This window comes from Gopherus flavomarginatus, chromosome 10, assembly GCF_025201925.1.
Source record: "Gopherus flavomarginatus isolate rGopFla2 chromosome 10, rGopFla2.mat.asm, whole genome shotgun sequence".
Classification (NCBI taxonomy): Eukaryota; Metazoa; Chordata; order Testudines; family Testudinidae; genus Gopherus; species Gopherus flavomarginatus.
The window spans coordinates 69,660,025-69,684,155 of NC_066626.1; the positions used below are offsets into that span (position 1 = coordinate 69,660,025).

The 24,131-nt window shown below is 35.7% G+C and overlaps 2 protein-coding genes across 6 annotated transcripts in view; both read left to right on the top strand.

Annotated features, from left to right (window-relative positions):
• Nucleotides 1-24,131, top strand: part of ZNF148 (zinc finger protein 148) — a 61,966-nt gene that overhangs the window by 33,470 nt on the left and 4,365 nt on the right. Inside the window, exons 4-10 of one of the 5 annotated variants that reach the window (XR_007768392.1) lie at nt 1,576-1,699; nt 2,350-2,433; nt 9,774-9,892; nt 10,174-12,051; nt 16,537-16,608; nt 19,382-19,468; nt 21,072-21,109. Coding sequence is in view for 2 of the 5 variants with exons in the window: in XM_050917031.1 (XP_050772988.1) it covers nt 1,576-1,699; nt 2,350-2,433; nt 9,774-9,892; nt 10,174-11,769 (1,923 nt within the window). In the remaining 3 variants the exon portion in view is untranslated. Of the gene's footprint in view, nt 1-1,575; nt 1,700-2,349; nt 2,434-3,452; nt 5,821-5,950; nt 7,449-9,773; nt 9,893-10,173; nt 15,778-16,536; nt 17,917-19,381; nt 19,469-21,071; nt 21,110-24,131 lie in introns of those variants that run through there. The other 4 variants (XR_007768391.1, XR_007768393.1, XM_050917031.1 and 1 more) reach the window with 4 other exon arrangements.
• SLC12A8 (solute carrier family 12 member 8) overlaps nt 21,070-24,131 on the top strand; it is a 102,790-nt gene continuing 99,728 nt past the window's right edge. The window contains exon 1 of the mRNA XM_050917041.1: nt 21,070-21,109. The gene's annotated coding sequence lies outside the window, so the exon portion shown is untranslated. The remainder of the gene's footprint in view (nt 21,110-24,131) is intronic.

The window sequence follows — 24,131 nt, forward strand, 5'->3', positions numbered from 1 at the left end:
TTTTCTGTTTTCAGCAGTTACTTTAAAATGTCAATAATATACATAATACATGTGATAAAATTTAATTGTTTTATAAAATATACTTTTATACCTGACAGTGTCCATTTAAGTAGTAGCATATTGTTACAGAACATAATTTTATAAGCATTGGACTTCACACGTCTGTAAGGCCCCTGCAAACATATGAATGTGCTTATTGATAAACATGTGCGTAATCCCATTGGTTTCAAGTGTGTGTGCTAGATCAGAGTTTAAACTGTCTGTGAGGTTGGCTGTAGCAAAACGAGCAGATAAAATTAGAACATTTTTCAAAGTAGGTCCTATAATAACAGTTGATACTGAGTTTATCAACAATTGCAGAGCAATGGAATGACTCTTTTGCTTGCTGTGTTAAAATATGCTGGCTGTTTAGAGTGCCAGCATGCTTTCCTCCTTGGTTTATAGTTAGAGAGCAAATCACTATTTTTTTGACATTATTCTGTTACAACACATTATTATAACACTGTTTTCGGTCACCTAAAACTTTCTGAAAATTTCATTTGTTGGGCTTCCATTTTCCTGCTGGTCTCTTCCCAATGGTGTTATTTTGGGGCAAGTTTGAGCAAAACTGTACTGAGCTATATCAAATGGGGTGTGGAAATGAACTTTCCCTAGTTTTTAAAAAATTCTTGCAACTTGAAAAAAAATCTGCTATGGTCATCAAAATTATTGAAAATAGAAAGCTGAATTTGGCAGGGAGATCTTCTCAAGGGATACACTAAGTAAGGAAGGGCTCTGTAAGATGAACAAGTTAGGAGGGGTCCAAAGTGGGGTTTTTTGTTTTTGGTTTTTTTATCATCTCCACATTACAGAATATTGGGAGAGTTGTCTTGTAGCCAGTTAGCGTATAGAAGTGATATAAAAGCCTGCTAAGTACTGTACCATGACAATATATCAAAGAATTAGAAAGCCAGGCTAAGGGAATATAAGGGAAAATAACTAAACAATTAAAGAGTTACTTTGATACTTCTGTACTGACTTTTTATATGTAACTGGACAGGGGTACAGTTTTATTAGTCCAGTCTTATTTTTAGCTATGATCTGCAGTAACAGACAGGTTATGTGGTTACTCAGGGATAAGCTTTTATACATCTTGACAATCCTACATTTTTGCTTTATTTCCACAAAGATCATACAGCATTCCACTTATCCTTTAAAATATGATGATCCATGGTTCTGTGCCAAAGATGATTTGGTTACTTTACTTCCTTCCCAACAGATGGAGAAAGTAAACACTGACATTTAAAGTAACTCCACTCTGAATAGAGAAGCTGTAAGCTGGTTTTCCATCAATTGCTTTTGTCTCCAGCAGGTGGAAATATCTCTTGACACCTTATGATACACAAGTTTGGAACAGGCAGTTGTTGCAAATGTAAAACCAAAATCCTGTCGGTGTAGATTTATAGAAGTTAGCACTGTTTTTATGTGAAATATTTGAGTTTTCTGCATTACAAAGTTATTTTATGTTTTGATTTGTAGTTAATAAAACATATTTAGTGGGTAGTGTGAGAACAAATTTTACTTTTTTTAAAATAGATCCTTACAATAAATGAAGATGGATCACTTGGTCTGAAAACCCCCAAATCTCATGTTTGCGAGCATTGCAATGCTGCCTTTAGAACCAACTACCATTTACAGAGACATGTCTTCATTCATACAGGTACTGCTTAACTTCACTTGTCTTCTCTACTATATAAAGATCTGTTTACTCACAGTCAAAGTGTTTTCAGCTCTATGCGAATTTCAGTTCTAAGATTGTAGGTTACTTGGCATCTTAAGCTTAGTGATTCCATGCACCAAAGTGTCAAAAGAATACCAGAAAAAAAAATCAACATACGTTCATTAAACTGAGGAAATAACTGTTTGCAAGGTTTCTTTTCTTTCTTTATCAGAAAGTAATGGGTTGACCTGTAGCCTAAGTGCCAAAATTAACCCCTTTGTAAAATGTGCTCTAGATGCTTATCTGCCTGATGAGGTATCTCTGGTTTGGAGAGATGAAAAAGGTACTTACCATTATAATAGCTTGCCGGAACCCAAAATGCAGACTTATCACAGCATCATGATTGATTTTGTTCTTGAGGAAATTACAGCCATTTCAGCTTCAACTCTTCCATGTTTGTGTTAATGTGACTCATGGGGAGAATTTTGAAGTCCATATAGTTAGTAGGGATAAATGTTTTGGTATTAGACTATTTTGGAATTCGCTCAGATGCTGGTTTCTTATAGACAACTATTTTATTCCTCAAAGTAAACATCAGAAACAACAGTTTGTAGTTATTAACTTATGGATGTGGAATTATATTGTTCAAGGTGAAAAACCATTTCAGTGCAGTCAATGCGACATGCGTTTCATACAGAAGTACCTGCTACAGAGACATGAGAAGATTCATACTGGTGAGTATAGTGCCTTGAGTATTTTTTTTTGGCGTGCTTAAAGAACTGTTTCCCAAATCAGGCCAGGTTTCCAATAATAAGTGTGCAGCTTAATATCCTGTTGGAGTTTGTTTTGATTTTGACATATATGATACAAAACACTTAGTTCTGTGCTTTAGCCTTGCTTCTCTTTCCTTTGGCTGCAAAGTGAGTGTAAACTGTAGTGAACAAAGGTGGGAATTAAGTATTCTTCTTAAAATAGCCCCATATGGCAAATCATAAAGTTTGTTAACAACCCATGATTTTTTTCAGTCTTCTCTTTTGTCATATAAAACTGACTTTTTCACTGGGTCTTCATAGCTTAGAAGATTTCTTATTTCCTATTGAATTAAAGGAAAACTATCAGGACTGTAATGGCCAAAATGCCTAACCCTCGAGGTATTAGCATCAGCATTACTCTTCACTCTATTTTAAAAGTTTTAATGCAGAATTATTCTAATATATTTTAAAATATTTTATATGTATATACATATATATATCATAGGTCAAATAAGGCCAAAATTTTAGAACAAATGAGAGTTAGTTTATGTGCATTTGTTTATTTTTGTCTTATTGCAATGTGCAGAACCACATTCTCTAACAGGTTTGGCTTTGTTGGGTTTTTGGCATTTTGGTGCATGGCCTTTCAATCCCTCTGTAAATATTTTGTGATATGGTCCTTTTGGACTGGATGCCTATTTCTCAGCCTCTTTTACAGAAAAGCAGAGCTGTGAATGTGCACAGTGTTGGCTGTAGCATTTAAATGGATATGAACGGTACTAATGTGAAGGTGTGCGTATGAAAGTTGAGAAAGTTAAAAACTCTGCAAAATGAATTTTTGAGCAGTGTACAGAGAGTTACATGCACAAGTATCCTGTTGTTAATGGGATTTCTGTGTCTTATGTTGCCATGAATCCAGACTTAGTAGGTTTCCTTTGGTCAGTCAACCACAGAAAAGTCCTGCATTCTTTTTCTGTCCAATGGCTTTGTTCTATTCCTAGTTTTTCCTCTGGTGCTGAATTGGTGAACTTCTTTCTGGAGAAACTGCTGCCTTCACTCTCTGTAGATATTATTCTTGTCAAGAATGGATCACACCCAAAAAAAAAGAAAAAGAAAAAAGAAAGCAGGAAAGGGGTTTAAATGTTGTCACGTTTTGCAGAATCATTTTTTCTGCAGATTATTCCCTGTACATAGCTTTGAAAATGAGACTGGGCAATGTATCCAATTAACAGCTGAGTACAAGCATTATATAAATGTCACCAGTACAGTATTTTTGAAATTCAACATTTCCAGCCCTATAGAGAAAGCTGCTATGTTGCTTTTAGTGTTGGTTGGTTTGTTTATGCCAACTCTTGCATAGGTGTGTTACTCTTCTGTGTATAAGAGAAAAACACTGCAGTCTTAACAAATTAACCTTACTGTTTGCTGAACTTTTGGAAAAATATTTTCCCCCTCTCCTCAGCCTCCTACTGACTTGCATAGTTTGGTAATTTTCTGTTGGAACTGGAATAGAGGATTTGGTTTAAACCATTAGAACACTGGTGTTTCCCAGATGACAGTTAAATGAGTGTTTAGGACAGTCTTCACTGGGGTAATTCTCTGCTTTACTGAGCATGCAGTTAGTAGGGACTGCCTTACAATCTTAATAAGTCCCAGTGAGCTGTGATTTATTATATTTATATGGCTTATTTGAAAAAAAGGAAATAACTTATTTGGTTGTTTTAAAAAGTTTTCTAAAGTTCATTTAGTAAATAAATAGAAAATGTAGTGATGGAACCTCTGGACCTGTGTTATACAGGAGGCCAGACTAGATGATCACAGTGGTCCTTTATGGCTTTATAATCTGTGGATTTTGGTGTCCTGCCCCAATTTTAGTTTGGCTCCTTACAGTCTACATACCTAAAAATCCTTCTGTATTTTAATTTAGATATGGTATTCTTCACCACTGGTCCTAAATTGTTGTCTAGTGTTGCGGTATGCTGTTCAACAGTTGCATACTGGGATCTTCCAAATAATTTACATTTTAAGATTGCTTTCTATAACTAGAAGGTGAATACTGTTTCCATGATTTTACTCTGGAAAAAAAAAAAGTATTTTCCTTGGATTTCAACTTCAGTACTGCCATAGATTCTTTATAGTCTGTAAAGGGTGAGAATCCATGGGAAGTATTTCTGCCTAGCTCTCCCTTTCTCTTTTGTAAACAGTTCTGGTTTTCTTCATTTCCCAACCCTCAAATGCAGTAGGTCTAATTTGCCTTTATTCCTAGTGAAGTGAGCCTATATTGTTTCTGCCTTTGGTACAGTGTTTAAAAGATTAAATAGTAACAGAATTTTTTTTTTTGCCTTTTTAAGATTTGTATCCATTCTCCAACTACCCAGTATTAAGTTTGCTAAAGACAACACTAACACAGACAGTAGTCCCATTAATATATTTGTAAAAGCAGGGAACTTAGAGGTGCTCTAACCAGTAGCAGTAGGTAGGGTTTCTGTCCTTGGAAATATTGCCTCAAATTAAATACTGTTCAATGAAGGTAGGAAGTCATCAATCAACAGCCCTTATTCTGTATAGGAAATTAACAAGTTGCATTAATACAAAATCATGTTACCTAGAAACAGCCACACTTGGGAAGAGGGTGATAACCAGAAAGATCAACTGCTAGTTGTAATTTTTTATTATTCTGCTTGTTGCTAATGATACTGAGAACCAACATTCAGATTGTGGGAGGAGGAAAAATTGTAAGTAGACTACTAGTTTGGTGTTCTTAGGTCACTGGCTCCAGAAGAGAACAACACCACAGGCTTTCTTCAAATCTCTTCTGGTTTATTTTCACTGATGGAGATTTCTGCACCAGCTCCCTACCTCTGCATTCTTGTCTCACGTCCTAATTCTTTAATCCAGCTCACTTCACATTTTGAGTAGACATTTCCCTAGTTTAAGAGAGGAAGATTGTGTCTTAATGATCTTATCAGTTCACATAATGTGTCCTGGTTCAAACATTGGATAGAATTTTACAAAAAAGTCTACCTCAAAAAATAGATAAAACAGTCTTGGGACTAAGAAGACGTCTGCCAAACATAATTGCTCAATCACTCTGCTTTTATGTTGCTTGCCTTTTCTGGTCTTTTGTCTAAATTTTGTGTTTAGATTGTAAGCTCTTCCTAGGCATTTGCTTGCATAACTGTTAAGCGTCCTGTTCACTACTCTTTGTAGCTGCACTTTATAAATACATTTTAGAATTAATATTAAGACTTCTAGTGCAGACATGTCCAAAACATCTGAGATGATTTTTCTTTTATACGATTTAGATCAATAACCTGCATAATATATTGTACATTCCAATTAAGTTATTCCTTTCCTTCTGTGTGTGCAGTCTTTTCCCATTCATTAACCCAATTAAGGAAAATATGTCCTCAACTCTTTCCCTAGTTTAAGAGAAGAAGATTGTGTCTTAATGATCTTATCAGTTCACATAATGTGTCCTGGTTCAGAAGTTGGATAGAATTTTACAAAAACCATCTACCTTCAGATTTCAGCTATGTAAAATGGTTTACAGTAGGCATCAGATCATCTTAAGAATAGAAGAATTTTCTGATACATTTTTAATACTTTTCTAACATACTCATCCTTACAAAGATTAAAACCAGAATTAACGGTGGTATTAACTTTACAGACTCACCTTCACAAGGCATTTCTTAATCTTATCTGGAAGAACATTATGCCACTCTGCTGAATAATATCATCTTCCTAGATGTAGCAGCTCATTTGGGAACAGTTTCCTCAAATCAAGATTCCTGCTCTTTCCAGTCAAGATCTAGACAGAAATAGTGTTTAGATTTGAAGGAATACTAGTGTATACTGCAAAGGCCCCAAATTCTCTCTTATGATCTGACCCATTCACACTTTTCAAATGTTGTAAAGGGGACAGATAACTGGCAGTGTAACCTACTAGCATTTTCCCCATCTCACCCTACCGAGGGCGTACCCAGTTAGAGTAAAGCAGTGTAAGGGCTTTACAACGGTCCATTTATGGAGCCCCTGGGGCATGCTTAGGGGTGAGAGGTGTGTGAACAGAGCACTCTATGCTCCAGCCTTTACGGGCTGGCAGAATGACTTCTACAGGGATGTTAAAGCTAAAATAAGTTTGAGCTTTCTCTAGTGTTGTTCACATTTGGGCTGGGGAGGCCCAAAGTGTGGGAGGCAAAGCCACCTTTGCGCCAACTCCAGAGTTAGGTTTTAAAGGGGGATTTAAATGACAGTTGGGAGGACATTTGGTAGACAAGCAGCAGGACGTTATTCCAAAAGCAGGGACAATGTGATAATAGCACAAAATTGGGAATGGTAGGAAACAGGAAAAGGAAACAGCAAAGAAAGAAGATTGAAAGCAGGATAGGGAATTATGGGAGTGATATGGAGTTTAAAACTAGAGCAGAAATATAGGTGGGACAAAATATTTAGGGCTTTGAAGGTAAAGGTGAAGTTCTTGAACTTGATTCAAGAAGCAGGTAGAAGGTTAGGCAAAAATACAATAGTTTGGTAAAAGTGGTATAAACACCTAGATAAATAAGTGTGAAAGTACTGATCTGATTACAGTGAAAGTGGAGAGAGCGAGAGACAATTTTAATAATGGCTAAACTAAGTAGATTGGAGTTGGAGAGGTAAAAAGCTAGAAGTCCAGAGAGGAGAAATGTATGATATTCAATACAAGATATGACCACGTTATGAGCAAGTGGTTAGTGAAGAAACCCAGTTTGGTGATAGATTTAAAAAGGAAGAAGTAACAAAGGTTAGCAAGAGACTAGATGTGGAAGGAGAAAGAGAGAACTCAAAAGACGATACTGAGCTTGTGAGCCTGGGGGGAAGGAGCAGCAAAGAGCGCTCAGGATGGAAGATAAGTTCAGTTTTTGAGAGAATAAATTTGAGATGGCATCAGGCCATCCAAGAGGAGGTATCTGAGAAGCACTGGAGATGCACTGGCGTTGGAAGCTATCTGCATAAAGGTGAGAGATGAAACCATGGTAGCTGATGGCGTCACCAAGAGAGATAATAAGATGATCTAAAAAGGTCTTTTCTAGTTTCTGTGAATCAAATTTCCATGGTTTTATTGTAGGTGTGTCTAATTGTATAATTGAAGAATAATATACACAGATAACTAAATCAAAAACTTGAATAGTTTGGCTACTTATAGTAGATGCAGAATCTGTTCACTACATGGATATTGGAAGAAGGGTTTCATAGAATGTTTGCAGTTGTTTTTTTAATTCTGCATCATCTGTTTGGAATTCTAAGTTGTAATGACTTAAAACTGCAGTACTATAAAATTTTATTGTCTTATACGAGACTTTAGCCATGCTACCTTCATTTACATTAGTATTGGGATGTGGTTAAATTCCTCTCTGTTGAGCGGAAAATATACCTCTGAATATCAATAAATTCATAACTTGGTAATAATGAGAACAGATAACAGTGTGTCACATAACTTCAGATGGAAAGAGTGGAACAATCTAAACCTTACTTCTAGAAACAAAGGAAGGATGCCAGTATTGTCTGCAATAAAAAAACATCGCGTTGTTTTCCAGGACCAAAACCATGTTGGCAGATGCCGTCAGCAGAATCCCTGTTTTCTATCTCATTAAATCACAAGATTGCATAATAAATATTCAGAAAAAAGAACAATCCGTCACATCAACAATAAATAAGTTTGACACTGGAGAACAAATCGATAACCACATTCCAAATGCAGAGGCTTAGATGTGGTTATTAAGAAGTGATAGGACTTCTATATTATTTATGTCTAGATACTGTAATTCCTATTTCCTGAAGAGATTTACATCTGTAGAGAATCCACTCTGTAATATAATATCCTATCGGCCAAGATGATACTGGTTTAATTTATTTTTTTTTTAATTTAATTTTGCCCCTGTCTCTCTTCATTATGAAAGATGGAACTTTTTTCCTGGACAAATACCAGGATCTCAGTAATTTTTTCCTTTTAAGAAATTAGTTTATATGGGAATATGTGTAATTAATTAGGTATCAGGGGGTTGCTGTGTTAGTCTGTATCCACAAAAACAACAAGGAGTCCGATGGCACCTTAAAGACTAACAGATTTATTTAAGGTGCCACCGGACTCCTTGTTGTTTTTGTAATTCATTCATTCATTCATAAAGAGTAATGTGCTATAGCTCTGGAGATTGTTTTGCAGTTATTAAAAAGACAAGATTTTTGCCTTTATTTTACAGTCTTGAAGCCTTAATATTACATCTATAATGCAAGAAATGTCTTGCTCTTCGGGTGAATTCCACTGAATAACAGTGAGTTCCTGTAAAAGAGAGAGACTCTGCAAGACAGGTAGATTTTTGTTAGGCTTTATCAGACAAACATAGACAATGAAGATAGCAAAGGGCAAGTTAAAACAAAGAGTTAATCTGAGTTACTTTATAATGTGAATGGATCTTTGTAAATTTTGTTTATTTTTAATTAAGAACAAATTAGGCGAGAGGTATAGGTAGCACTGGAGTGGAAGTAGTATTCAGAATACGCTGTCTGAACAAATGAATAATGTGACAAAGGGCAAGACTTCCATTTTCATTTGCCAGAATGACTTTAACTACAGAGATTTGTTGTTTTTTTATTTAATTACATAAAGAAAAGGTAAAGTGAACATGCCTTTTGCTTATTGGAACTATTCTAGAAATCAAACCAAAATGCTTAAATTGTTCAGGGCCATTATTTCAGCTTTTCATACAGATGTGGAGAGAAAGAAGAGAGAGAACTATAGAAAATAACACAGATATTTTAAACTTTTTTAGTCACTGACATCTTGAAAATTTTAATTTCTTTTTGAGAAAATGGGAGTCAAATTGTGCAAGGAAAGTGAAAGAATTTAGGCCTTGTCATCAGTACAGTCTTCTCATTGTCCTAAGTATTTTTGGCAACAATTCATCTTGAAATATATTTTTCTATCCTATGCAATCTTTGGTAACACTTTGATGGATTTACAGTACATATCTGCACGCAGGGAAAAGAGATGGTAATAGAAACAGGTTACTTAAAATTTCCCCTTTTTAATTAGAATTTCTTGGTATAATATTCCCTTTTTGCTTTCCTTCATGGTATTCTTGACATATTAGTGAGTACTAGGGAAAATTGAGACTTATATGAATGAACACAGATTGCCTTTTCAATGGGAGCATATTAAATCCTCTTCTCCATTACTTCCAGTAGAGGCTAGTAATATTTGCCAAGGTTACCATATGGAATAACTCTGTTTTTCTGTTTTTATTTTGTTTAAATTATATTTTAATATAATGACTTTTTTTTAGGTGAAAAACCATTTCGCTGTGATGAATGTGGTATGAGGTTCATACAGAAGTATCATATGGAAAGGCACAAGAGAACTCATAGTGGAGAGAAGCCTTACCAGTGTGAATATTGTTTGCAGGTAAGATGGTTAATTAAAATAATTCACATCATTTTTTAAAAACTGAAATAACAAACCTGATTCTAAAGTAATACACGTAAGACTTTCTCTAAATTTTGAAGTCTGACAAGCCTACAAATCAATTTAGAAAAAATTATACTAATGCAAACTGAATGTATGTTGTAGGGCAGCCTTCAGTTGAAGTGGCTGAACTGTGTGTGAATTAATGAGTAAATTACTTACAATCAAAGATGGCTTTTCTTATTTATATATTTTTCTCTAACTTAAAATATCCTCTACAGTACTTTTCCAGAACTGATCGTGTGCTGAAACATAAACGTATGTGCCATGAGAGCCGTGACAAGAAACCTAATAGAAGTGCCACCAAAGTTGGCCTTTTGACATCTGAGGAAGATCCTGGCTTCTCTACACCGATGAAAGACAGCTCCCTACCAAAGAAGAAAAGACAGAAAACAGAGAAAGCAAAGTCTGTGGACAAGGAAATTGGAGATAAATCAGAACAGAAGAAGGATAAAAATGACTACTTGCCTTTGTATTCTGCCAGTGCTAAAGTAAAGGATGAATATATGGTGGCAGAATATGCTGTTGAGATGCCACATTCTTCTGTCAGTGGGTCACATTTAGAAGATGCAAATTCTGGAGAAATACACCCACCTAAACTGGTTCTCAAAAAAGTTACTAGTAAGAGAAGTCTAAAACAGCCACTTGAGCAAAGTCAGACCATTTCACCTTTATCTACATATGAAGAGAACAAGGTTTCAAAGTATGCCTTTGATCTTGTGGATAAACAAGGTTTATTGGACGCAGATGGTAATGCTGACATTGACCAAGTTGATACTTTACAGGAAGGGCCCAGTAAACCTGTACACAGCAGCACTAATTATGATGACGCAATGCAGTTTTTAAAGAAAAAGAGGTATCTGCAAGCGGCTAGTAATAATAGTAGAGAATATGCCCTGAATGTAGGTACTATAGCATCTCAACCTTCAGTAACACAGGCAGCTGTAGCAAGTGTCATTGATGAAAGTACCACAGCATCCATATTAGATTCACAGGCACTGAATGTGGAAATTAAAAGTAACCATGACAAAAATGTCATTCCAGATGAGGTGCTTCAAACCCTACTAGATCATTATTCCCACAAGGCTAATGGACAACATGAAATATCTTTCAATGTGACGGATACTGAGGTGACCTCCAGTATATCAATCAATTCTTCTGAAGTATCTGAGGTCACCCAGTCTGAAACTGTTGGAACAAGCTCTCAAGCTTCCTCATCAGATAAAGCCAGTATGTTACAAGAATATTCAAAGTTTCTACAACAAGCGTTGGACAGAACTAGCCAAAATGATGCCTATTTGAACAACCCAAGCCTTAATTTTGTGACTGATAACCAGACTCTTACAAGCCAGCCAGCATTCTCTTCCATAGACAAACAGGTCTATGCTTCTATACCTGTCAATAGCTTTCGATCGGGAATGAACTCTCCATTAAGAACAACTCCAGACAAGTCTCATTTTGGACTAATGGTTGCTGATTCCCAGCACTCTTTTCCCTTTTCAGGTGATGAGGCGAATCATTCTTCCTCCTCCTCTACACAGGACTTCTTGGATCAAGTGACTTCTCAGAAGAAAGCAGAGGCACAGCCTGTCCATCAGGCTTATCAAATGAGCTCCTTTGAGCAGCCTTTCAGAGCTCAATACCATGGAGCAAGAGCTGGAATATCACCTCAGTTTAGCACTGCCAACGGACAGGTGAACCTGCGAGGGCCAGGGACAAGTGCTGAATTCCCTGAATTTCCCTTGGTGAATGTAAATGATAATAGAGCTGGGATGACTTCTTCACCTGATGCCACAACGGGCCAGACTTTTGGCTAAGAAAATCTTTGTAAATAATATTGGCACTTTAGAACAGATCTGTCAAGAATGGTGTTGCTCTGTATCAAATGGAGTGCTGTACAGCTTTTAAGAACGTTGTGTTATAACAAAAATAAGCTGATATAGCAAGATCAATAACTTCATTTTTGGTTAGTCCACCAGTCATTGAACTGCCTTACATGTTGTCTCTCCTATAAAAGGCAGTTTATTACTCACTTGTTCGAGACCAGAAACTTGCTCTTTTACATACACTTAAATTTAAAACAAAACAAAAAACCCAAGGTAAGGTTTCCTCCCATAATAGTTTCCTATTTGGTTCCATTGTACGTTCTTGGTAGAACAGTAATTGTCATGTTGTCATTTTCTAAGCTTGTCAGTGTAGTCATTGCTCTTCAGTAGGGAACCTAAATATACTAAACAGAATAAACTACAAGTTTAAATGTCAAGCGATTATGGCTAAACCACATTGGTGTATTCTATAGAAATACCTTTTCTTCCCTCTTTCTTAAAATGAAATATATGCCAGATGCCCTTTATTTTTGCTTTGCATTACACTGAGCTGTGTTTTGGAGGAAAAAAGTAATAATAAATTCTGATAGACTAACTCCATTATTTAAAAGTCTAATTAATTTAAAATACTTTAAAAACTTTTTTAGCAAAATACATGTCTGCTAATGCATTTACTTCAGTCCTGAAGTGTGTTGCATATTTCTTTGTATAGTTGAACCTAGACATAACTTTTTATGATTCTTTCACATGCAGATATCAAGATTTTGAAGTTTTAGTTAAAATACTCTGTAGATTACATTCCCATTTACATAAAGCTTACACAAATTGTGTATTCCGAGATTTTAAAGCTTAATTGTACTTTATCCTGCATATTCACAGTGATTAACAAAGAGCACTTAGTTTCTATTTGATACTTTTTGATTTCTCAAAGAATAAAAACTATTTTAGATTTTTAGGTCTGATATGGCTGCATCATTATCATCTCATACAACACTGATTAATATTTTTTAATATAAAATGAGATTGGAATTTCTTAGCTTCTGTGAAAACTGGTTTAATTTTCTCTATCTAGAACTTTGACAATTCAGATAATTAAACATACTAAAGCATCCCAATAAGCTGAAGTGGGCCTTCTAATTGCATATCTTTTTAGCGATTTCTTAATGAACAATGTTCATTACAATTTTACCAACCAAAACTGTTGACTAATGCTAGTGAACAGAATTTTTTTCAGTATAGATGAATGATCAGAAGCTTTTGTTGCATTTCACAGTATAAATAAACTGCAAACTTTATCCCTGTACCATGAATATGTTTTTTTAATAGTACTTTGGCTTGAAGTATACAGTAAGGTACGATAAATAGTTCTGTGTGCATTTTTAAGGTGGTGAGATTGGAATAACATAAATGTGTTGTGTAGTTTAAGTTAACAATTTTAAAATTTTGAACTTTATGTTCATTCGTTTGCACCTTTCCCTAGAGGATACACGGTCAGGTAGTTTAAGGCAGTATAAACCTAATATTGTAGGTTGATTAACCATTACGTGGGGATACAGATAAGGATGCATACATACCTTTACAACACTGTCCCTGGCTGACATCTCCCAAATGAAACCATCAGCTCGGAGAGGAGGTTGAGCCCCATTGTACTGAAGAACACCCTCCCCAGACAGCAGACTCGAGTGGGAGAGCACAACTTATCCATTCCCAAAATACTAACCACATTTTATTGTTTTGCATCATTGTAGCTGCAGTAACTCCCTTAGCCCGTTTTAGGAAGAAAGTTCATCTGGAATCCATAGACTACACCTCAAGTGGCCAGGGAGATCATTTACATGATCTTCCTGCATAACTCATTTGTATACAGTGAGACCAGATTCTTATTGCCCTGTGATGGCCTTAACTATTCTTAGGATTCATTGTGCAGCTGTTTTATGATGCTGCAAGGGGTTATATACGCTACAATTTTCTTACAGGAACAGGTCTGAAGATTTGGCCCTGAGTTAAGTAGAAAAGTAAACATCAAGGGAGAAAAGCGAAATCATTGTGCAATATTAGTGACACATAAGGAAACATCTTTAAAAGAATATTTTTAACCTGGTTGTGTCCCTTGAATTTTTTCTACATTATTGTTTTAGTCTCCTGTCCTACTTGCATAGACATACACACGTGTATGGCACCTAACTCACAACAAGAAACAGCTTATCATGAAGCAGATATCTCATTTCCATTAACATTACTTCCATCACATCCTAGCTTTCACTGTCCCCATAGATCTATATCGGCATCTTTGGTTTAATATCCTACCATTGCAAATATATGTCCATTTATTTACCATTGTTTTAAGAAAATTCCCTTGGGGCTAAATTATTACAGCACTTATTTGGACACACAGGGAAATAAGAGGGAGAAAGGCCTACTTGGTCCTTGCCAGGTTGATGACTGGCTGTGTTGGAGAGGGCAGGGGCTACTCTGCTGATACTCTATTGTGAGAAAGTGGCGGGGGAGGGGAAAACCTTGGCTCCACTCTCTCTGCACACTAGCCAGAATAGTTAACTTTTTGCATAGTGGTGAGTAAGGTGTTTCACACCAAGGGTGAAATAACTTGCTTCTCCCCAGAGGAGGAATTGTGGTTCTCTGAGTCACAGTTCATTCTCTGGTGTGTTCCTGGGGTATTACAGCTGTGCTCTGTGACATAGGGCAGAATGTAAAGTCCTCACTCTATCCCATGGTGATTATTTTGTAGACTTACTTTATACATATAGATAGAGGCAGTGCTAGTAGTTAATCTGTAGAAATTTAGGCTTTTTCTAGCTGGAGAAATTTACCAGCAGAATTCTTCCAATATAATTTTGTTGCTATAGTTATACCAGATTTGTTGTGTCAGTAAATTTCCCTCTCTAGATGAGCCTGTATTTTTAACAAGTTCATCATTTAAAAAAATATTTTCAACATGTTTTATTATTACACACACACACACACACACACACACTCGTTTGATCTGGCAGATGTTTATTCTCATCTGGGCCCCCAATGTATTTGAAGGAACTAAACATGAAAATGACTTTTTCTTCACTACATTGTTCATGTATCAGCATTATTAAGCCAGAACACTTTTGGGAATGACATTTATATCCCAGCAAGCCAACAGTAGAAGCTCTTGTATTATTTTATAAGTTGTGAAAGGTGTGCATGTGTGCGAGTGTAAGGTGGAATCTTTTATGGCTGTTTTTTTTCTGTGACAGTAAGGATAAATGAAAAACATATATTTAGAAATTTTAGGACATTTACTCCCAGACTATAATAATTTTAAATAGATAGTATTTTGGGCCTAAATTACTTGAGTGTCCCTTTGAGCACTAGTCCTTTTTTATATTTTACCACGATTATAACTAATAATGAAGGAATTGGCTTGCAATGGTATATTAGTAAGCATTTACATTTTCTTGTACTGGTTTGAGAGTGAGTTAAGCATAAATGATAAAGTTTGAAGAGGAGGATAGAATTGTGTACTACTCTACACTGGTCTTATAAACAGTAATATGAAGAATTTAAATCGGGCTTCAAAATGAATTTTTTCATGGTCCTGTGTGTTTCCTGGTGTTGCCTATGGGAAAATTATGGTGCAAGAAGAAAATACAACCACCCCTAAAATACTCACGATTGTTTAACATTTTTATTACTTTTTATATTTATATTGTAGGTTGTCAGTGTTTTGGAGAAAGGGAGCAGTTCAGTGATAAAAGGGAAAATACAATAAAATATTTCTAATTTGCTGATTGCTAATTAAAGCACCCCCTAATTCTTACACATACAATCTGCTTTCTACCCACTCTGCAAAGTATTAATAGTAAAGTACTGTAGTGAAGTCTTACTTTAATAAGTCTGTTACTTCAACCAAGTATACTACAGAACATTTATTAGTATACTCTGAAGTAGTATAATGGAAACTAACTACAGTTGTTGCAATAAATGAACGAAGTGCATTTTGTGATGTGATATCCTTGCCTTTGTTTGCTTGCTCACTTGCTACTTCTCAAAATTCAGTCATTTGTAAATGTTTTCCAAGTCATTACTGTGCATTAATGGGGTTCTACTGTGGCTTTTTCAGAAATGTGTGGTTTTCCCTCTGAAAAATCTGGATATAAACAATATATTCTGTGCTTGTTTTGAATATTTTAAGTTAGCATCATGTGCAGCAAAAATTTGAAAATGACCCAAATAATCTACTCTGAATTTTGCAGTATTGCATTATTCTGTGTATGTAAATTTGCAAACTGAATTTTCTTGTTAGTTTTTTTTTTAATTCATTACATTTTGCAGGGAAATTCCTAATATTCCTGGAATACATTTGGAAACTTTAGCAGGGAGACATATGCTTGTGCTATGGTTACTTGAGTTGGTACCAATACTAGTGGACTTTCAAATTATGTGGTTAATACTGAGGCAAAATAATAGTTTTATGCTTTATTAGTGTTAAAAATTCTACTAAATGGAAGCCTTGTAATTTTGAAAGTTCATTCATTTTATGTTGGTGCATGTTTATGTTAAGCATGTAACACATTAAACTAGAATTCACTTTTTCAAAGAACTTGTACTAAGTATTACTGTTAATGAAAAACATCTTTAAGTTTAAATTTGAACTTTTGTTCAGTTTTAAATTGCTTTAAGTCAGGGAAATAAATTTTATAGTCGCTTTTGTTATACTGCGCATATAAAAACCTTATGTTTCCTTTTTAAAACTATTTCTTTTCTTAGGATACACAAATTGAGGCAAGCAAACATTTCTAAGAGTTGTTTCTTGCTTTCCTTAATCCAATGGATGGAAAGGTAAAATTGTGTATACGACATTATTTTATTTTTTTATGCAATATCTTACTGTAAATATGATTTATCAAATAAGGATGTACCTATGATTGAATCTTCGATTCTGCACAGTTAGAGTTTATATATAAATATAAATGTGTCTTGACAATCAAGGACTTATGTCAGTCTTCCTTTATGATGTTTATTATTGTTATGCATTCCATTTGTTTGAATTGAGTACCAATGTGGAAATCTGTATTGTCTGTAAAGTATGTAATGTTTTTATAGCTTGTTTAAAAAAAACCCACAAAAATGCTGTAAATATATACAAACTGATCACAGTACTGCTTTATGTTAGAAGGCATATGATGTTGTACTGTATGTAAGCAATAATACATGACAGTGCTAACTTTACAAGTAGCATAAGGATCGTTCCAAAAATGGTTTTGGAGTTAATAGCCTTGTTTTGAGTTAATCAATATTCTTAATCATTTTTTTATAAATAAATTCAACTGTCCTCCTGTTGGAGTATATAACTGTTTACACAGCACAATTTCAGTCACAGAGGAGACAGGCTTTAGATTTATGACTTCGTCTGTAAACGCTTTCAGTAAGAAATGAATGGCTTTACTGCACTTCTGCGAGATGAGGAAGACTGCAAAAGTTTAGTTTTAAAGGAAGAGAGATACTTTTCTGCTTCTGTGCTGATTCGTGACAATTCTTATACTTTAATTCAGATTACTTAAGTCCTGATACTGAACTGATGTGACTTGGGGCTCCAATATAAAGGAATAGTTCTCTTCATAATTCATATACAGTTCAATAGTGAATCTACACGTTATATGTTCATTTTACGTTCTTATTTTTTAAGTGTGAGTTATCCTCAACTGATGAAATGGGTTTATTCAGTTATTAAGTTGTCAAACTTACTACAGTTTGAACTGACTAGGTATTGGATGGTAGAGTGTGGCATAGCTATTTGAACACAGTCATCACTGCTTTAGAAAAAACACAGATTTATAAATGTAAATGACCTACATTTTATAAGAGAAATGTTTTTAAATGCTAGTCAGTTATATAATATGTGCTTTGAAGGATTTGCTAGTCCACTTCTGTCACTTTTAGTACACTGGTATCTTTTATATGTAATGTATGCTTTTTATTATTGTAGCAAAACCATTTCAATAGAAGGAATTTTGCAACAGTATGGAGGGAATTTTCATTGTCAGAAATGAATTATACTGGATTTTGTCTGTGTACTGTTGTCTTTATTTTAATGCTGTCTGGAAGGGAACTTCATATCCAAATAAAGCAGGTGACCTTTTATTTCAAGGGCATACTGTGTAGTGCTAAATTGAGTCTGGAAATATGATGATTTTTGTGTGTGTGTGTGTATATATATATATATATATATATATTCAAAATCATCATATTTCCATATATATATATAGTGGAACACTGTTACAGTGCATTTTCTGATATAGTGTTATTTTCCTGAAGTCCATATGCCTTTTTTGTATTTCAACTAATAAAAAAAGACCAACACCCTATAGTTAAGTTTTTGGCAGGATAATGGGTTTATTTCAGTGGTAATACGGTATTCTTTTAACCTACACCATCAGTTCCGTCCATTTTACTGTTTGAGTTAAAAAAAAAATCAAAAATCAAGTTCCATCTGTAAAAAATATGTATATAAGTAATAGATGGTTTTCTATAAACCTGAAAAGTATGAATTTGTATATTCCTTATGTTTCTGATAGAAATTAGGAGGTGAGTCTTAGTTCCTGTGAAATCAGGGATTTCATGACAAAGGGGTGTGTGGGTGAGTGTATGAGCGAGAGAGAGTTGTCAAACAAAACAAATATAAAAGGATTATTTCATTTCAAAGCAGTCTCTGAGCATTTGAATTTAATAATCCTTTCAGAAAGGTGAGAAATATTTTGCAGGGAGGTTACTTAACCAGAATTGTTTAGTTCTTAGTGTTTGATCTTGCTCCCATTCATGTTAATGGGAGCTTTGTTTACTTCAGTGGGAATTTTAAAAAAGAAATGTGCATTGTGTTACACTAAATTCAAAAGAACAAAACTACTTGATTAGCAGGCTTGGCCAAATGAATTTTTTCATTAACAATACATTTTAAAAGATCATTTTTCTGCCTTTATTTCTCTTCTAAAATCAATATTTAAAATACTTTGGAGGTTGCTATTCCTATTCATTCGACTGTGATTGTAAATTAAATTTTGCTTGACAAAATATGGCATGAACGATTGGATTGTTGTGCCTGTATAATACAGTGGAAGATGGTTTTTATGCATAGTCATAGTGAATGATATTGTATTCTTAGAATTGATTTTTTCATTAAGTGGCTTAATGGGTTTCATTGCTTCAGAAATTACTGTTTTCTTATGGTTAACTTAGCTATTTTGGGTTTATAATACCCTTTTATGTATTGTGATACTAAAGGAAATTACGTTATTTGCTTTCATTTTTAATTAATCTATTAGTTTGATAATTTATATTTACAAATGATGCATTTTAAATGTGGTCACTGGCTGTTTGAAAAATAAAAATATAGAATACTGTTTTATGAATAAAACTGTTTAGCGGTATTTTTCATGTTAATTGATTTAAGACAAAATTTGATCTCTTAACATGGCAGAAAAAGGCATGTAGAAATATATCAAGTATGCCAGAAATGATGTGGATAATTTTAACAAATAAGTGAAACATTTAAATATTTGGTTATGGGCTACAGCACATTTTCATAGCGCTTTTTTCCTGTTTTTCCTTCCTATAGATTTGGAACATTATTACCATACTTGATACTAATTTTAATTCAGAAATTTTGAGTTGATTGCATTACTATAGAGTAGGATCACAAAAGGTAAGTGAGACAGATTCTTATGCACACTAATGGCCCTTTACACCACCATAACACTGTAAAGAGGCTATAGTGTAAAAGAATCAGGCTTTAGTACATTTAATTGTACATGTCAGAAATGTGACTTTTAATATTACATTTTGAATATATTGGATTAAAAATGCACAGTGTGTGTAATATAGAATTTAATAGTGCATGTTCTTCCTGCATTGAAGCGGAATCCATAAGAAGAATTGCAAATCATAGCACTGTGCATTTATAAGGAAGAATAAATCTTGTGATCAAAAATAAAAGCAAGCTCTAGTGCTAATCTCTAGTCACTTTGCATATTTTTAGTGACATTATTTTACTGAAATGTTTCAGTATTGATGATTTTGGTATATAATTAGAAGACCATTTCCAGTTACAAAATCATGTTGAGAAATGTGTAGATCTGCTGATTGGAAATCTGTTTGACTTTGCATAAGTAGACTTGATAGTTACAATATATGTAAAGATGACACACAAAGTCATGTAAACTCTGAGTTAAAGCTAGTATGACTCTCCTTACTCCACTCCTTGTTAGTCTTTGCACATTGCTTTCAGTCAGTTCACCATTACATGGTTGTGCAAGCAGCGAGAAACATGCATCCCATAAATAGGGGTTGAGTACACTATACATATAAATATAGTGCATCACATCTGTTATGATTTTACTGAAATGTACACCTATAGCATTGTAAAGAAAACTATATATAAAGAACCACACAAGATATGTAAACATGATTTCAGTCATATTTTAAAAATGTGTAAAACAAATCTTAGATTGTGGGCGTACTTTGAAATATGACTGAGAAAGTTGCACCTCCTTATTCAGCAGATCTGTTTTCTGTATTCAGTTTTCTTACTTTAGTGATACTTATTTTTAATTATTTTTTAGTTATTTATTGGAAACAAGGCGACATTTAAATCTGAACTTGGTAGCCTAAGACTGGTAGCTTTCATGCTTTAAACGTAACATTGTCAAATAGTGTAGTTCTGTGATCTTGAAAATAGGGACATTTGTCAATAATTTGATGTAATATATATATTTAACCCAGTTTTCTTTTAAAAATAGTAATTGTTGCAAACCAAGTTGGAATACAAATATCCCCTAATTCTTCACTGAGCTAATATTATTGCAAAGAGAATAACAGATTAAGCTATCTTTAATATTTGCTATGGTTATCATACAGAGAAGTGTAATCATCCTGCTCTTAATATGACTTCCTTAACAGCCTGTCCTGTCAGAACTGGTGCTCCATGTGTTTAGAGGGATACAATCCCTGTCCCTTTAACTTGGAATTTTCCTTTTACTTCATGTGATAAACCATCCTGAAGCTCAGCTCCAGTGATCTACTCACAAAAGTGGCTGGTTATTACCAGAGTCTGGAAAAGACTTAGTACTGATCTCATCCATCACCCTCACTAATCCAATGGAGGATTGTTTCCTTCAGTAACTGGTGTGATGTTTTGTCTAATCTGTTTCTCAAGACATGGAGTTAAACAAGTGCAAGTCTTTCATTGGGAACCAACAATTTTTTGAGAGGGACTGAAAATGGAACAGGTATGTGTTTTTTCCTTTCAGAAGTTGGTGAAGCCAGCAACACTGGAATGGTCTTTCAGGTAAGTGGCCTCTTCCTGAACGCCTCCTTTCTACTTCCACCACAGGGCTCTCCTTCAAGTTCACATGCTCTATCACAGCATCCAACCCATGCTTTAAATTATTAAACCTGTCAGATGTGTGCATATGAAACCCACTTCTGTTGATTATTGGCAGGAATTAAATATGATGATTTGGTAAGATGTAACATGGTAAATCCAGTCTTGAAAATTCTACTCATCCACTTGCGGCAATTTTTTGACAGGCAAGTAAAATATAATACTTTTAAATTATAATTGTGGTAAAGACCAGGTGAGTGTAGGTTTTGTCCCTGGGCTGGTGAGTTTTCTTGATAGTTTTACAAAGGTGTTAATCCTATTCTGTTCCTTTAGCAGTTTTACTCAGAAAAGCAGAGTTCTTCCACTCTTTATGGTTACTGGCATAGTGGCTCTCCCTGGCTGAGAGAGGAACATACCTGTCAGCTATGGAATCAAAAAGGGGACAGATGAAAGACCTGAAAATTGGATTACCATCAACTCCCCCCTTTCCTATGATAGTTGAGTTATACTTATTATTTTAATACCTAGCTCTTATGTAGCACTTTTCATTGGTGATCTCAAACAACTTTCCAAAGGAGGTCAGTTTTACTATTCCACTTTATAGATTGCGAAACCAAGATGCTGAGCTGGGAATAGAACCCAGGTCTCCCAAGTTGTAGAGGATCATGGGTGGCTGGGACTGCTTTTGGGGTCATTATTAAGGTTTGGGCACTTTGATAATTAAAAAAATCCACAACCATATTTTATATGTTCCTCAGCTGCAGCTGTATACCAGAATCATTGTACCCTGGAACTGCATTAACTCATTTTCTGAGCCGCTTGTTTGGGGAAATTTGAAAGAAACAAGTCTAGGTAGGGAGTTGTGTGCTAAAGCCAGAGAGCCGTTTTGTCACGGTTTAACATGGGCAGGTCAGGGATACTTGTTATTACAGAGATAGGAAGGTTGTCAAAGTTCTTGTCATTACTGAGTGCTTGGTGGTTTCAAAAGGACTTCAGGAGGCAGGCTAGTATTATGACTACAGGGAGCGGGGCTGGGCCCTTCATTTACTCTATCAAGGTTTGGGCCAGGGGAGGTGTGGTGACATGGAGTGCTCTGGAAGCTCTGGGCCTTGAGCAGTCATATACTGTGAGCTAATCCTGCATCCCTTCCCTACAGTGATGTTTAGAACAGACAGACTCTGTCAGTCTATGTCAAAGGCGGTTATGATGTCACTTTCTCCGGTAAACGAAAAGGCAGGCGAAAGTTTCGATTGCTCAGACTGTGATTGCCTCAAATTTGAGGGTGGTCGTTTCTTTTTAAATACAATGCTAAGGATAGTGGGGAGCAGGCAGAGTGGTTTCTCCTCTGTTAGACCCTTTCCAAGCAATTTGATTTCTTTTTAAAACAAAAAAACATGTTGTTCATCTGTGTATCTAATCTCCAACCAAGTGGTATCTTGTCCATCATTGTTATCCTTACATGAACAAGAGCAGCTCTATGGAATATCTTCCTAACGCACTTGATGGTAGCGAATAATTGACATTTTATAAAGAATCATTGATGCTTAAGCTGCCTTTCACTATAGGAATGGATATTAGAACATTTTCCCAGTGAGCATTTATCAGTGCTAAGTTTCTGACACTAGATTTTCTTCCTCATAATTTAGCAGTGCAACCTGCACACACATACATACACGCACACCAGCCTGTTGACTCACACACACGCATATACACACACCAGCCTCTTAACTAATTGTACACAAGTGTTGGATGTTTGGGGTAATATGGTACTTTGCTGAAGGACTTAATTCCTCCTCCTCCTCCTAAAAGTCATTCACTAAAAATTTCTATTTCCTACATTTTCTCTGCAACCTATCCCACCCCAAATCTGTCTGTCACCAGTGTAGTCATTGGTGGACCATTGCCCTCCCAGCTAGCACCCAGGCCCTCCAAGGTACAAGCCTGTGTGAATGCAGAAGCTGAGGTCCTTGTGATTATGGGTCAGGAACTCCTGGCTGAAGAGTGGGTGGTTCTCAGCCTGTCTGCAGAACGCCATAGCTGGGAGGGAGCAGAGTGGAACAGCCTTGTCAGTCCCACTGCTGCCTCTGCTCAGCACCTCAAACTTCTTCCAGCTCTGCATGGCTTTGATGAGAGCCAGGCCCCGCAAGCATGCTGACTAGCGCCCCTCCCTCCCCGGCTTAACCTGTACCTGCTTGTGGGACTGCAGGGATCGTTCCTTTCCACTGAGCAGCTTAGCACCCAGCATCCTTGCTCTCAGTCCCTTCTCTGCACGATCTACACCACTCCCCTATAATCATGCACCCTGGCACTCAAATATAATATGCAATAATCAACAGTAGTATGCAGTATAAATGATTTGCTATAACACTAGAGCTTTGGTCGTTGTTCATGCACCAGAATTTGGGGCCCACCCAAATTTCCACTCCTAGCTACTGATCTATGTAGGTGTCAGCAGCCATGGACTTTCTGAAAAAGACTGATTCTTCCCTCTGTTGTATGTGCTCAGCAGAAGTATTGCAAGGCAGCTTTTGGCCCTGTGTTCTGAATCTCAGTATCACCAAACCACAACTGTTTTCTTTTTTCTGGCTTGACTAACATTTTCCCAGCTGGAGTTCATTTTGTTGGCCAGTGCTTCTGTGCCTCTCATACACAAGAGCCAAAATGTGATACTGTAACAGTTATCATACACCACTACCCACTGATTAGCAAAGCAGTTTGGCTGTGGTTGTGCAAGCATACACATGTCTCTGGTATCTTAGGATATCTAAGCCAGTACAGCTCTCTTGCTGGCCTGTAAACGTGTATTCATGACTGTAGCCACAAGTTACATTTCTATCTGCTGACACAGTTCATTATACCAGTATTATATTGTAGCCAGGTACCTTCTTTCAGAACATAATATTCCCTGGGCTGCATAACCTTATAAGCTGCTATTTGAGAGAGGTAGGCTGGCACAGGTACAGAAGTACAAGCTGTGACCCTGAAA